Here is a 14,699-nt window from a genome sequence, read left to right as displayed (position 1 = left end):
TTTTATAAATTTAAGTGAAATCATCGTTGCAATTCAACAAGCTTGAAGGAATATAGTGTAATTGTTTAGAATCGCGGCTTCATATATTTTTGGCTGTAAAAAAATGGAAAAAACATTTTTTCATATTATTTATATATTCTACTCTTCGGCACATTGAAGAATAAGTTTTGATCAAGTAAAAAAAATAAGATTTCTGAGAGAAAAATTAATTTTAAATGTGAAAAAATGCTGATTTTAGCGTTGTTTATTTGAAATTTTTATGACATTTTTTTATTCTTTTTCAAATAGTTTATTAAAAATAACACATTAAAATAAATTGTAAATAACATAATTTTTCAATAAATAATTTTTTTATAAATTTTGAAAATTTAACAATTTTTATATCATAAAAAATCTGAAAATCAATAATTTTTCATCTTTTTAATGTCCTATTTTTAGGAGTTATGAAGAACTTGTCTTGGCCAATTGAAAAAAATCAAAAGGTAATTTTTATATCATAAAAAATCTGAAAATCAATAATTTTTCATATATCTTTTTAATGTTCTATTTTTAGGAGTTATGAAGAACTTGTCTTGGCCAATTGAAAAAAGTCAAAAGGTAATTTTAAATTTGACCAATACTAATTTTTGGCGTCTGTCCTTGAAATGTTTATAAAAAATGAATTATACTGTATGCCTACTTTTTTTCAGAAAGTTCAGAAATTTCAATATACTACAATTAATAAAATAATAATAAATTCAGTCATTAATATAACTTTATCTGTTGATGGTAAAATAAAAATTGTATGAAACGGAATATTAAAATTTTTTTCAATCAAATTTTTCATAAATTATTGAAAATAAATATTTTTTTATTAAACTGAAAAATTAAATTATTATTATTATTATTATTATTATTATTATTATTATTATTATTATTATTATTATTATTATTATTATTATTATTATTATTATTATTATTATTATTATTATTATTATTATTATTATTATTATTATTATTATTATTATTATTATTATTATTATTATTATTATTATTATTATTATTATTATTATTATTATTATTATTATTATTATTATTATTATTATTATTATTATTATTATTATTATTATTATTATTATTATTATTATTATTATTATTATTATTATTATTATTATTATTATTATTATTATTATTATTATTATTATTATTATTATTATTATTTTTTGAAAATATGGTATTCTATTTTTGATGAACTTCTGTTCGTTGGCTGTTATTATTTGCTTAGCGATTTTGATGTTTTTGAGTACTGTCGATACTTTATCAAACTTCAATGTTTCTTCTTTTTTGTTGAAGTTGTGTTTATGGATTTCAATTGCTTCCCTAATCATTCTCTTGTGATATCCAGTTGAAATTTTATCTTATGATTTCCATCTAACAGTGCACGTTTAGCTGCAGCAGACTTGTCTGATTGTCCTGGGATGCAGTTTCGTTTCTGTTCCTTAATTGTAATCGTTCATTCCTCTTAGAACTACTCTCATTCGACCTAGACATGGACATCCGTAATCTACAAATTGTATGACGACTTTCCCTATCTTGTTCAGATTCATTTTCACGTCGTTTTTGGCCTTTCTCATGTTTTTAGAGAGATTTGACTTTCTTTTAGGCATACTAAATATTAGAAAAAAACAACTATCTACGTTACTAACTAAATAAAATAACCTATAAATAATTTATCAATTTCAATGCAAATATGAATATTGAACACAAATGTACTTAATTTATAATTATATATAATTATTACTTAAAGGTAAAAAAGGAAAGCAGTAAAAATGTAACAATACATACATACATAGCGTTTGTATCCGGATGATACTTTCGTGATATGGAAACGTGGACAAGAAAAACTAGATCAGTTTTTAAAATACCTAAACTCTCAACATAACAATATCGTATTCACAATGGAATTGGAAAAGAAGAACCAAATACCTTTTTTGGGTATCCTGGTAAAAAGAGTGGGTGAACATTTAGACTATATTTTCTTGTTTCTTTTCCTCCATAAATAGTCATTAAAAAACAAGTTTTCAAATTAAAATTTATTCAACAAAATTTGATTTATTTCAAAATGTATGTGTTACTATAAAACAAAAGAAATTGGACTCTTTTTTTATCTTCTGTTTTTTATATTATCAATTTGCCATATAGTCCAAAATACAATAAATTAAAAAAAATCTATAAAATTATTCACCTAGTTTGTCTTACACTGATACATGCTTTGAAAATTAAATTTACTATTAAAATAATTAAAAAGGGTTCTCATTTTCATCTGGGATATAATCTGGAAGATCGATTGATCGAAGATTCGATCGAGTTTTGAAAAGTATGCACTCAGTTCAAATCCTGCCAGGCTAGTAGCCTGCTCAGTAATACAAATAATATCGGGTTTTTCTTAATCCAGGAAGACCTCCATATTTCTTATTTTGTTGTACAAACATTGTACATTTATATGAACTAACTAATATCGTCTGCAATGTTGAACTTACTAGAGTCCTTCCCTATAAAGTGAAAAAAAATTGAATTTCTCAACTTCTTAGCCTATGTTTGAGTCGGGTTTAAGTCATCCAACAACTTCAATGAGCTTCTAGTATTTGGAGGAATTAGCAACTTTCCTACAATAAGTCGACGATCTTTAAATTATTTGCAAGGTGGTTCAGAGTTTGTTCTTTTGTTGTTTTCAAGTTAAGCTTTCCTAAACAAACTCAAACTAGTTCGGGAGCAGCTTCAAATGAATTAACATTTTTTAATGACCTGACTCATTAACTTTCGAATGTCACGTTTTAATAAGTGTTCTCTATTCTTCGTCGTTGACTGTACATGTTGTTTTTTATCACGATTATATGACACTTGAGCTAACTTTTAATGTATCCTCACAGATGTCAATCGTGTCGTCTTGTTTACGTTTTTACTCTCATTTTTGTAAAGGAAGATAATTTTCCCTTTATGTAAGATGCCGTTCTCCGTAAGTGTTTGATTATTGTCACCCATTTCTGATTCTACGTAGCATCAAATTTTTCTTGACAATACGAATGCAGCATGATTCCCTAGTCACCATAACCGTTAGTCCAGACTATCTGACATCAACCAGAAAAACACCATGTTGGTCTGAATCTTGGACTCAGAGATTTGTGCATTCATTACTCATACTAGGCGTTCTTGTTGACTCCTCATTTTGAAATTTATTCTTGCTTTTGCATTAATAATCCTTGACATAGGTTAGGACACCAGAACAACACATAAACTGGGCATAGTTGTTAACGTATAACCCAGGAATTTTTAGTGCACAGTTACTGAGGTATATAGACTTAGTTCATACAAGTTACAAATTTTATAACGGAAACTGTAAATTTTTTTCAGGTAGCAGAAATTTCATCAGATTTACTCGGCGCCATCTTGTTCATAAATGTTAACAATCGGGAAATTATTTGTTATATATGTTATTTTATATTTGTTTAAGATTCTTAATTTTTAATAGTCCTGATTATTAAAAATAAATTGAATAAATAGAGGCCATAAAATAATTTAATTATTAGTAAAATTATGGATACACGTTTTAATTAAAATTGTCACATCATATTCATATTACCAACCATTTCAAAAATGAATTGTTACGATGAACAATTTTTGTCAAACGGGCAGTATATAGAATTAGCAGTACCCTATAAGCATTTAATGCCAATGAACAATCACAATAATTACTACTGGCAAAACAAACTACTACATGACCAACAAGAAGACCAAGAATATTACCTTTGGAGTCAAAATTCACAAAATCAGTATCCAGTACCGCAACTCTCTCCAGTACCGCAACATTCTCCAGAACTGCAACATTATCACAATTACTACTGGGAAAACCAACAACTAAATGACCAACAAAAATACCAATCGAATCGAGAGTTGGCCCAAGATTATCCACAAAATCACTTACAAGATCCAGAACTGCAACAGCCTCCAATTTTTCAACATCATCCAGTACTGCAACCGTCTCCAGTACCGCAACATTCTCCAGTACCGCAACATTCTCCAGTACCGCAATATTCACCAGAGCTGAAACATTCTTCAGAACTGCTACCGTCTCCAGAACTTCAACAGTTTTTAGTATCGCAATATTGTCCAGTACTGCATCCGTCTCTAGCACAGCAACAGCCTCCAATACTGCAACAAACTCCAGAACTGCAACAGCCTCCAATACTGCAACAACCTCCAGAACTGCAACAGCCTCCAATATTGAAACAACCTCCAGAACTGCAACAGCCTCTAGTACCGCAGCAAAGATACTCAATCTTACAACAACAAGCCAGTGACCACTTGAGGCAAGAACCTCACGAATTCATCTCGACGTTATCAAATGAAGTGCCAACACAAAATGTATATGATGAATTTATCCAAGATTATCAACATCAACAACACACAGCTTTAGCTCCACATATAGAACAATCCTCATTGAAAAACTATTTTACAGAGAAGCAACAAAATGAATGTGTTACGGTACAACCGCATCAACAGTCGCGAAATCAGGATCAGCAAATGATTATCTCTGAGATACCAAATGAAGTATGCCAACCTGAAAATGTTAATATTACGGTATATGTGAATACTGATCTCAAAAGTGTAAAATCACGAACGTTTAAATGTGAACATTGTGGGAGGATTTTTCATAGGCCGGCATACAAAACGCAACATGTAAACGCAGTTCACCTTAGTAACAAGATATACAAGTGTAAAACTTGCGGTAAGAAATTCGAGACAGAGGAGAAACGTAATAATCATTCTTTAATTCATAAAGCAGAAAAAAAGTACAAATGCAACAAGTGTACTAAGTCTTATACCATTAAGAGCGACTTGGTTAAACATACGCTAAGAATTCATCAAGTTGGCACTTTTCCCCTTGCATGTTCTATTTGTCGTAAAGGTTTTATTAGGTCTGATCACCTTAGGGTACATGAAATCATTTGCAATCGAAAATGTAAAATAGATAACAAGAAAGTGTAAATTCTATGACAAAATTTTGACATGTATTTCATTTTAGAAATATAAATAATTTTAAAGATTTGAGTTGTTTTATTTTTCTATCATACATACTGGAATATCTGGAAAGGATTACATAAATAATTGTAATATCTGTTAATTCCTTAACAGTTTAAATGTGTGAATGTCTTTTAATTCTTAATAAGGGATATTAAAAATTAAGTTAAAAGAGGCCATAAATAAATTTACCTAAAAGTAAATTTAGAGGTATGTATCTACCTATCGCAATATTTAAAAGCACACTATTTTTACCAAATGCACTGTGAACAGAACTGAACAGTGAGTTAGAATAGTATTATCAGTAACATATTATCTAATTCCAATGGATAATCACAATAACTACTACTGGCAAAACCAACAGCCATACGTGCATCAAGAACACCAAGGACATTATATTTGGAATCAACAGTTGGTTCAAGATTATCAACAAAATCACTTACAGTACCTGCAGGCTCCATCAATGCAGCAGGCTCCACGAATGCATCAAGCTTCAGCAATGCATCAGACTCAAGCTTCAGCAATGCATCAGACTCAAGCTTCAGCAATGCATCAGACTCAAGCTTCAGCAATGCATCAGACTCAAGCTTCAGCAATGCATCAGACTCAAGCTTCAGCAATGCATCAGACTCAAGCTTCAGCAATGCATCAGACTCAAGCTTCAGCAATGCATCAGACTCAAGCTTCAGCAATGCATCATGCTCAAGCACCAGCAATGCATCATGCTCAAGCACCAGCAATGCATCAGGCTCAAGCTCCAGCAATGCATCAGGCTCAAGCTCCAGCAATGCATCATGCTCAAGGTCCAGCAATGCACCATGCTCAAGGTCCAGCAATGCATCAGGCTCAAGGTCCAGCAATGCATCAGGCTCAAGGTCCAGCAATGCATCAGGCTCAAGGTCCAGCAATGCATCAGGCTCAAGGTCCAGCAATGCATCAGGCTCAAGGTCCAGCAATGCATCAGGCTCAAGGTCCAGCAATGCATCAGGCTCAAGGTCCAGCAATGCATCAGGCTCAAGGTCCAGCAATGCATCAGGCTCAAGGTCCATCAATGCATCAGGCTCAAGGTCCAGCAATGCATCAGGCTCAAGGTCCAGTATTGCAGCAATCTCCAGTATTGCAGCAATCTCCAGTATTGCAGCAATCTCCAGTATTGCAGCAATCTCCAGTATTGCAGCAATCTTCAGTATTGCAGCAATCTCCAGTATTGCAGCAATCTCCAGTATTGCAGCAATCTCCAATATTGCAGCAAGAACAGATTTTACAACAACAAGCAAGTGATCGCTTGATGCGAGAACTACAAGAACTTATATCAACCTTACCAAGTCAAGGACAAATACAAAATCCGTTGGATGATAACTTGATTCAAGGTTATCAACAACAGGCAGCTTTGCCTCAACCTCTAGAGCCTTCTTTATTACAAGGTCAGCAGCAAAAAGAACCTGTGACAGCACAGCCACAGGAACAGCAAGTAATTATTGCTGTGTTGCCAAATGGAGTACAGCAACAGCAAAATTTCAGTTTTACTGTGTCTCTAGATCATTCAAGCCCTAATCTTGAATCATTGCCAATCCTAACTGAGCAATTGCAAAAGCATGTATGTGAATACTGTGGGAGGCTTTTCAATAAGTTGTCACACAGAACACAACACGTAAACGCCCATCACATCGGCGGCAAGTCACACAGATGCACAATCTGTGGAAAGAAGTTCGAGACAGAAGAAAGACGTAATAAACATTTTTTAGTTCACTCGGCGGTAAAGAAGCACAAATGTGACAGATGTACCAAGTCTTATACCATTAAGAGCGACTTACTTAAACATGCATTGAAAATTCATCATGATGGCACCTTTCCCCTTGCATGTGGTACTTGTCAAAAGGGTTTTATTAGGGCTGATCACCTTAGGGTACATGAGGTCGGCTGTAGTCGCAGATGTGGGGCAGCTAACCAGACAGTATAAATTGAATGATAAAATGAAGATGATTGGTCGAATATGTGGAAAAGCTTATCAAAAAGATATTCTATGTATTAAATTAAATTTTAATAATAATTTATTATTATTACAAAGAAAGTATAAATTGTATTAAAAATTTTCACATATATTTCATATAATAAAGAAATTATTTTAAATATTTGTGTTATTTTATTTTTTGATAATTTGGTTAGGTATGTTAGAATGATACTATTAGGTTCGTGCAGTTTTATGAGAATATATAAAGCTGTATATCTGATAGATTATGCAATTATACAATTTATATAATTGTCACCAAATTTTCCAATCGAAAAACTAGAGGGTCATTGTAGCAAATTTGAATAACTGCTATTTCAGGTCTCCATAATTTACCTTATTTCTCTTGTTTCTTGTTGGGCTGTTGTAGTTCATCTTCTAGATGATCGAATCATTAGAAATAACTATAGTATGTTATTTTTGAAGGTTTGTACAATTTTTCAATTCTTCAAAATTGCACACTAGGTGTGCCCTTAAAGGTATAAATGCCTGATGAGAATTAATAAGCCAAAATTTTCAAACAGTAAAACCAGTCCTAAAATTTTAACTGCAAAAGGCTGCAAAAAGTTACACTCTATTTTCATCTTTAAGGTAAGCTCAGTCAGTGTTGGTTCTTTTTTTTCTCAAAAGGAATTAAAAAGGCAGGTGAAGGTGGTTTTGATATTAGTTTATGTTTTTCATTTTCGTTGAGCCAAACTGGAGTAATAGAATTTTCATGTTTAACACGTTACCTCCTTATTATTTTAAAAAACACAGTAAGAAGAATGAAAATATCTTGAATCATATTCTTCTAACGGTAACAATAGTAACCAGATGTGTAAAATAATTCTGGTACAATATTAATTTTCACTTTTTACAACTGTTTCTTTCTTCTTGTTTTAACTAGTTCGTGTGGGTGTTCCCCCAACAACAACTTAGAGGCGATCCTTCTCGATAACCACTCAGGTCACATCCTTCCTCGTAGTGATTACACGTTAGCAAAAACTGCACATAATCACCTTACTTGAAAATTAATCAACGGCTAAAACCGTTCAATTTATCAATTTTCCTGCGCAATTGCAAATCACTGTATGGTGTTCCTGTTTCGATACGAAAACCGTAGGTCGGCATGAGTAATGGCCGATCGTATGTGTGATTGAATTAGAAATGGTTAGGGGCAAATTGAGTTATTACAGCGCGGCCGTATCAAAATATTTGCTTCGGATGCTTGACTATTATAGTTCCGAGTATCGGCCCGACGTATGCGGTAATTACCCATTAGAGTGCATAACACGAGATAATGGAATCCGTCCCAGGGCCACGATTGCGCAAATAGCCGACAGGAAATGGTGCCGCGCTAACCTGGAATAGCAGGATTAACTATGGACGAACTAATCGGCAGAGATTTGATCGATAAATGAGACAAGAAACTTTCAGATAGGTGGACGTCGATGGGACCGCATTCTTTATGTACGCGTTTGGCTAAACATAAAGACGACGATGTGTTGATCATTAAATATTTATTGCAAGAGGAATTATCTATTGTACTGCATGTTTGGGTTATCTTTAATTTACTTTATTCGTGCACTTTGTAATAAAACTGGTTGTTCATAAGAAAACTGCCCATGTGTTATTGGAAAATAATAAAAAGTCTTTCGAATAATGCCTTCTTTGAATGGAACATTCATACTGTTTTTATTTCATATTTTCCTTTTTAGGTTTTAGTAAACGGGGTAATTCATCTATCTATTCATCTTGATCCATTAGACTTTATGAGAATTAACAGAGACAAGTTGAAAATTTTGGATGCTTCTTTAGCACGATGCTATCTGTGTTTTAAAAATATTTATATTGCACAATTTGTTTTTTCAAAGTACGATTTCCTTTTAAATCAAATTTCACTTACTCTTTTTAATAACTAAAACGTCTTTGTTATCAACAATTTTTTGTTAAAAAGTAAATTTAAAACTATATAAGTTGAATTATAATAATTATTATAATTAATTTTGGTTAATAGAATTGTAAATTCAGAGTTGCAGTCCTAGATAATCTTTCGATAAACCATAATTAATTAATGTGCAGGTACTACAGATTAGGACCATATAATCTAATTTTTTAATTGACTATACTTTATTTGATACAATAGAATTTTTAATCAAATTTTCCTTTAATTTAATAAAACCTAATAATCCAAATGTCTAAAGGTTACATAATAATCCAAAATTTTGAATGATCAATTTTTGGATTACAGAAATAAATTCCTTTTCTATTACTTTAATAATAATTTTAACTACAAGATTATCTGAATTAGCTAGAATTTACTAAATCCTCTTTTATTTCAACTTAAATAACATTGAACGGTACTCAAGAAAAAGTCAATTTCTGTTGTGTTCTTCTGAAAAAAATTTGACAATCTCAATTCTCTCTTGGAGAAAGATCTGGACTACATGATGGATGAAGTAGAACTTCCCATCTAATAATTTGAAGCTTCCTTTAAGTATCTAACGATACACATGGTCCTGCGTTGTAAAGAGGAATGAACACGCCTTTTCTATTGATTAAATAGTCAAGAGTAAATTTTTTTCATGAACTTAGATGGTAATCTCATCAAAACCTTTCTTGTGTTAAGACTTTTTAATGTACAATTCTATCAAATTTTTATTTTTTTTTCTGATTAAGTCAAACTGAACTAATGAGTTTTAATGTTTAAATGCATTGCCACCACATTATTTAAAGTAAAAACAATATAATAATAATATATTTACAAAACAAAATGTAAAAGAGTCAAAACATAATAATATTCTGCATGTTCTCTAAAGGTGCCTTAAGTGTTGTACTGCAAGTTTCAACAGTTAATAATAATCGTACTATTTGAACTACGAACATAGCGCGCCGTAAGAGATTGACAGTACACGTTGAGACTCTTTAATTGAGTCCTCCAGATTGATATGATGTAATTAATCTGTCAAACAGACAGGAGATTCCTGCACCTCGATTGTAATTGCTGTAACAACGTCGACTGGCCGCGATTGATATGCACTAACTGCATTAGACGTGACTGGACAGAAACGTTTTTAATATTTCCACAACATGTCTTCCAGAGATAATTCTGGATTTATTTTTGTTTCTGCACTGAACAACAATATAATGATGCCGTGATTGGGAGAGATTTAGAAAGCAAATTGTTCTTGGGAGTTTAATCATGTTTAATTCACTTGGTTTTGGAAATCACAATAAATAAAGACAAAGTTAATGGTATTCTTCTAAACTTTGGATGTTTTTGTAAATTATCTGAATAATTCATTTCAATCGTTTTGTTGTTCTGTTAATTTGTATTAGTGTATTATCATAATGATGTTCAGCATGTACAACGATGCATTGGAAAAGGAATAGCCCTTCCAGATTATAAATTTTGATTGTAAGTAAATTTTCGATGGATAAAATTTCAATCTATAATATTACATGTCATCTTATTGAATTAACGACATAGTTATATTATATTAGATACCAGGTTAAGTAACTTGCTGATTTTTCTTGTACTATCTTCTAAATTTTCAATCAAATAAATAAACGGAGTTCAATACTATGTTGTAATATATATAATATATTATAATTTGTATAGATAAAAATTCAAATCCCTATACACCTTGAATACCATACTAATAATAAATTAGACAATACGTTTCTAAAACTAATTATCACGTTCGTAAAAAAAACACGTTGAATCCAAATGATAAGTCACTGAAACAAATTAGTATGGCGGTAAGCAAAGGAATCGTCATATTATGGAATATCTTGCGTATTGCTTTATGTGAATAATTCGAAACGCACGACTGATCGCGTTTCATTGCCTAGATCAAATCATTTCTTTATCGTCGAGATGTGATCGTTCATCGTGTCTTCATTTAACTTTACAAATGCGTCATTGAAAACGATTGTGAAGCATACAATTTTTTATATTATGATACATTTATGGAAGCGGTTTACGGTTTGATTTCGTGTATTTTTAATTGTTGTCTCACAAAGACTTTCCTAAATGTAAACTAATATACTGGCCTGAAATCGAGCATTATACCGTTAAATGACAAAAATTTGTATATTACATAATTAACAACGTAAATATTTCATGCAATCTGAAGTACCGCAAAATTATACAAAAGTGTGTTTCAATGCTGAACTTGGCACTCAATTTAAACCACAAACTAACCACATATTTCTTAAATAATTGTTTCATTGAACAACTGTTGGTTGTTTAATACTATTTTATTAAGATTTAGGATCGTTATAAAGATTAGTTTATCGTACTTTCGTAGTAATTAATTTTTAGAAACGTTGAAATTACATTATATTTATTTAATTATCCAAAATACCTCTCCTTTTAAAAGCTAGTTAAGGAATTTTTACACTTCGCAATAATTATGTTAATTTTATTGCCGTCAATTAATTTTAATTAAGGGGATGGCATTTATAATCAACGTCTTAATTAACAAAATAATACTTTAATACTACTATTTCTTTTATCAAACATTATTGTAAAGTATAAATATAATTTTTAATGAAAAAAGTGGCAAGTATTACTTACAAACTAATTTATTGTCCAATTTGTTCGAAGCAATTAATGAATTACTTACCAATTTTTCGTTAGTGTGGGCAACAAATTTGTTTATAAGATTGTGGTATTGGATACTATCAAAATTTGTTAAAAATATATTATAAAATTGGCGAAAAATATAAGCAGCAGTTTATTGGTCATATTACACATAGCAATTGTTTGGTTTCATAATCGAATTATAAATTGGTGTGTATAAGACATTGTACAATTCAATAATTTGAATTCAAGGTTTAAATTTTAGCTAATTTATCAATGGCAGAGATCATTAAACGTAAACACATAAATTGGCCAATTCAACTAGTTAATAAATTACTGGGAAATAGAACTACAAAGATTATTGCAATTTAAAGAAATATTAATTTAATAAAAACAATGTCAAATGTTATTTACATACCAATTTATTGCCCAATTTTACGTAACAAATAGTATAACCAATAACACGTACCAATTTTTTGACAGTGCGAGCAACGTTTTTATTTTTATGTTACATTATTTTAGTCGGTTGATAATTTGAACCAAAATTACCAATAAATTGAATTCAAGTTTCAGTTAATTTCAAATGGCAATTTATAGTTTTTAAACTTTTAATTTCATAGCTACATGTAATACATATATTGTCAATTTGTTGCTTGTTTTTTATGACTGGTTAATAAATTGCTGGAAGTTAATACGAAAACAAATATTAGTATTAAAATTAGCTAATAAATTGTATAATAAAGTTTTAACTTATTTATTTTATTGTTACCTATAACACATAAATTGGTCATTTATTGTAATGATTAGTTTTCAGCAAATCTTTAGTAACTTTTGGTACTACCAACTTGTAGACATGATTTAGTTACATACTTTTACAAGTTGCATATATAAACATATCTTAACCCAAAAACAAATGTTACCTAAACTGGCGAATACCCAAAATGTTATCAATAAACTATTGGAATAAAAGTGAAGTATACTATACAATAACAAATTCTGTTATTATTTTATTTCTTTATCATTGAACGGTAAATAAGTTTAACACCTTAATAATACATTTCACAAATATTCAAAATAAAAATAGGCTTTATATTGTAATAACATAATGTGTTTACCACTTATTTAAAAATCTATAATTATAAGATAATATATATATATATATATATATATATATATATATATATATATATATATATATATATAATTATAAGAGTTTTAAATGTTAATTTTTTCATGCATTTGTATATGTTTAATTTTACATACTTTAAATTTGAAAATTATAAAGCTTTGTTTAATCAAACAATTTCAGCATATTAACTGTCTGATGAGAAACTAATTCAGCAAAGTCGGTCGAGATAAGTGGCTAGAAATGGATTAAAAAACATTGAGTGTTTGGTAATTAGCGAGAGTAATGAGAAATTTATGTAAAAATAATAGCTGTTTTAATATGCGTTAGTACGGCCGGGCCGCGGTCACGCTTATTACAAAAAATAATTGCAACAATAACGTCATTAAAGCCTCGCTGGAACTAATAAAAACAAACTACTAATTATAATTACGACAACGCCGTGACAGACATAACTATGCTGTCAGGAAAAAAAGGGTTCCGTGTAAAGTGCATAGTTATTGCATTGCGTCGCAAGAACTACGAACAAATCTGTTGGTCTCTGGTGGGCAATTGTCTGAAAGCCACGTAAGGAATGCGATTTTTCTGATTTACAACCATTGTCGACTGCTATTGAGACATTCGGTGTACTACGCTGATGATAGTTTTTTTGAAAATTTAAAGTAAATGTGCGGTGCCAACCAACGCTAATTCCAAATTGCCTTGTTCAAAAATAAGTGATCAGTTTCTTTAACTTGGTAGTACTAGTGTTTTTTTTTTAAAGTTGTACGTGCCAACACGTTTTGAACGGTGGTTTGGAAATGTCTTATTCATTTGGTCATAGTTGTGAGTTATTGGATGGGACGAGAGTGTCAAGTAATTGTGGACAATGGTGCCGGCTCTGGCATTCTCCACGGATTGTATCGTGAAAATTTTAGACAATGGTCTGTTGATGGGTGAGTTGCCACACTAACAAAACTCATCATCCCACGAAATAAAAACCTTTATTATTAAGTTGTCGATTGTTTGGCCAGACTTCAGACCGTACACATCAAATTTCTGAATCACGGTCCCGTACTTAAAAACAAAACGGTAATTTATATTAATTCGGTGTTGCCTATACAATTATATATTTTATTGTTGCAAAGATTAATCGTTTATTGCGGTTTAGCGAAAAAAACCAAAGAATCCCGCAGACATTCTGAGAAATGGCGGCACCTCAGTGGAAATCGGCGCGATTGGCGAAACGGTGGTCTCAAAGGTTTACAAGCAGCTTTTTTTGTAACCGAATCCTTTAAAAGGGATCAAATATCAACTGTCGAATTAATTTACCGAAAACGCGAGGTTAACCGACAACGACTAAGGAGATTAACAATTTTGTCAAACGTTTAATACCCTGTTCAGCAGGTATTGTATACATATATTTAGTATGTCTCCATCCAGTGATAAAATCCGATGTTCCGTTTTTTGGTATTCTTTTAAAATGTGAAAAATTATTCTAATATATTGTTCTTCTTTCATATATACAGGGTGTTTCGCCTAACAAATTCATTAAAAGTTTAAAGAGAACTAGAAAAGGTGCCACTCAAAAAAATTTGGTTACTAGTTTAATCGGAAATGGCAATAAATATAAAAGTTAAATAAATCACACTGTATATACAAGATGACGGATTCACTGATCCTGTCAGATAATTTGGTTACATAAACATAAAATTTAAATGCATATTGTATATAAAATTTCCTCATTTCAATGCGTTTTGACAAATTGAACCTTATTGTATTTTTTTATACAAGGTGTCTCTCAGTTAGAATAATGTAGATAATTTAAACAAACTTTAAAATGGCATGCAGAATCTACAGTACTGTACTATTATACAGTTGAGATATTTATTCTTTAATTAATAGAGACCATAGAATTTGGAAACTGGTAACAAATAGAAATTGATAAATTAAATTTCTGG

At 30.7% G+C, this 14,699-nt stretch overlaps 3 protein-coding genes across 3 annotated transcripts in view; 2 read left to right on the top strand and 1 right to left on the bottom strand.

The window, feature by feature from the left end:
* The window catches only part of LOC109594232 (two pore potassium channel protein sup-9), a 125,219-nt gene that overhangs the window by 26,456 nt on the left and 84,064 nt on the right, over positions 1 to 14,699 (bottom strand). The gene's annotated exons all lie outside the window — the stretch shown is intronic.
* On the top strand, positions 2,901 to 5,083 carry LOC126264662 (zinc finger protein with KRAB and SCAN domains 5-like). Its single transcript, XM_049963444.1, has 2 exons — positions 2,901 to 3,328; positions 3,391 to 5,083. Exon 2 carries the CDS (start codon positions 3,634 to 3,636, stop codon positions 5,023 to 5,025), a length of 1,392 nt encoding a protein of 463 aa, XP_049819401.1. The 5' UTR covers positions 2,901 to 3,328; positions 3,391 to 3,633; the 3' UTR covers positions 5,026 to 5,083.
* LOC109594217 (zinc finger protein 853) lies at positions 5,384 to 7,018 on the top strand. Its single transcript, XM_049962777.1, has one exon. The coding sequence runs from the start codon at positions 5,384 to 5,386 to the stop codon at positions 7,016 to 7,018; it is 1,635 nt and encodes a 544-aa protein (XP_049818734.1).

Source organism: Aethina tumida, chromosome 2 (assembly GCF_024364675.1).
Source record: "Aethina tumida isolate Nest 87 chromosome 2, icAetTumi1.1, whole genome shotgun sequence".
Lineage (NCBI taxonomy): Eukaryota > Metazoa > Arthropoda > Insecta > Coleoptera > Nitidulidae > Aethina > Aethina tumida.
The sequence above is the reverse complement of the archived record's forward strand: the minus strand, read 5'-3'. Positions and strand labels throughout refer to the sequence as shown.

Bases quoted from the DNA above. Each gene is read 5' to 3' on its own strand.
- LOC126264662 (XM_049963444.1), top strand. From the start codon at position 3,634: ATGAATTGTTACGATGAACAATTTTTGTCAAACGGGCAGTATATAGAA.
- LOC109594217 (XM_049962777.1), top strand. From the start codon at position 5,384: ATGGATAATCACAATAACTACTACTGGCAAAACCAACAGCCATACGTG.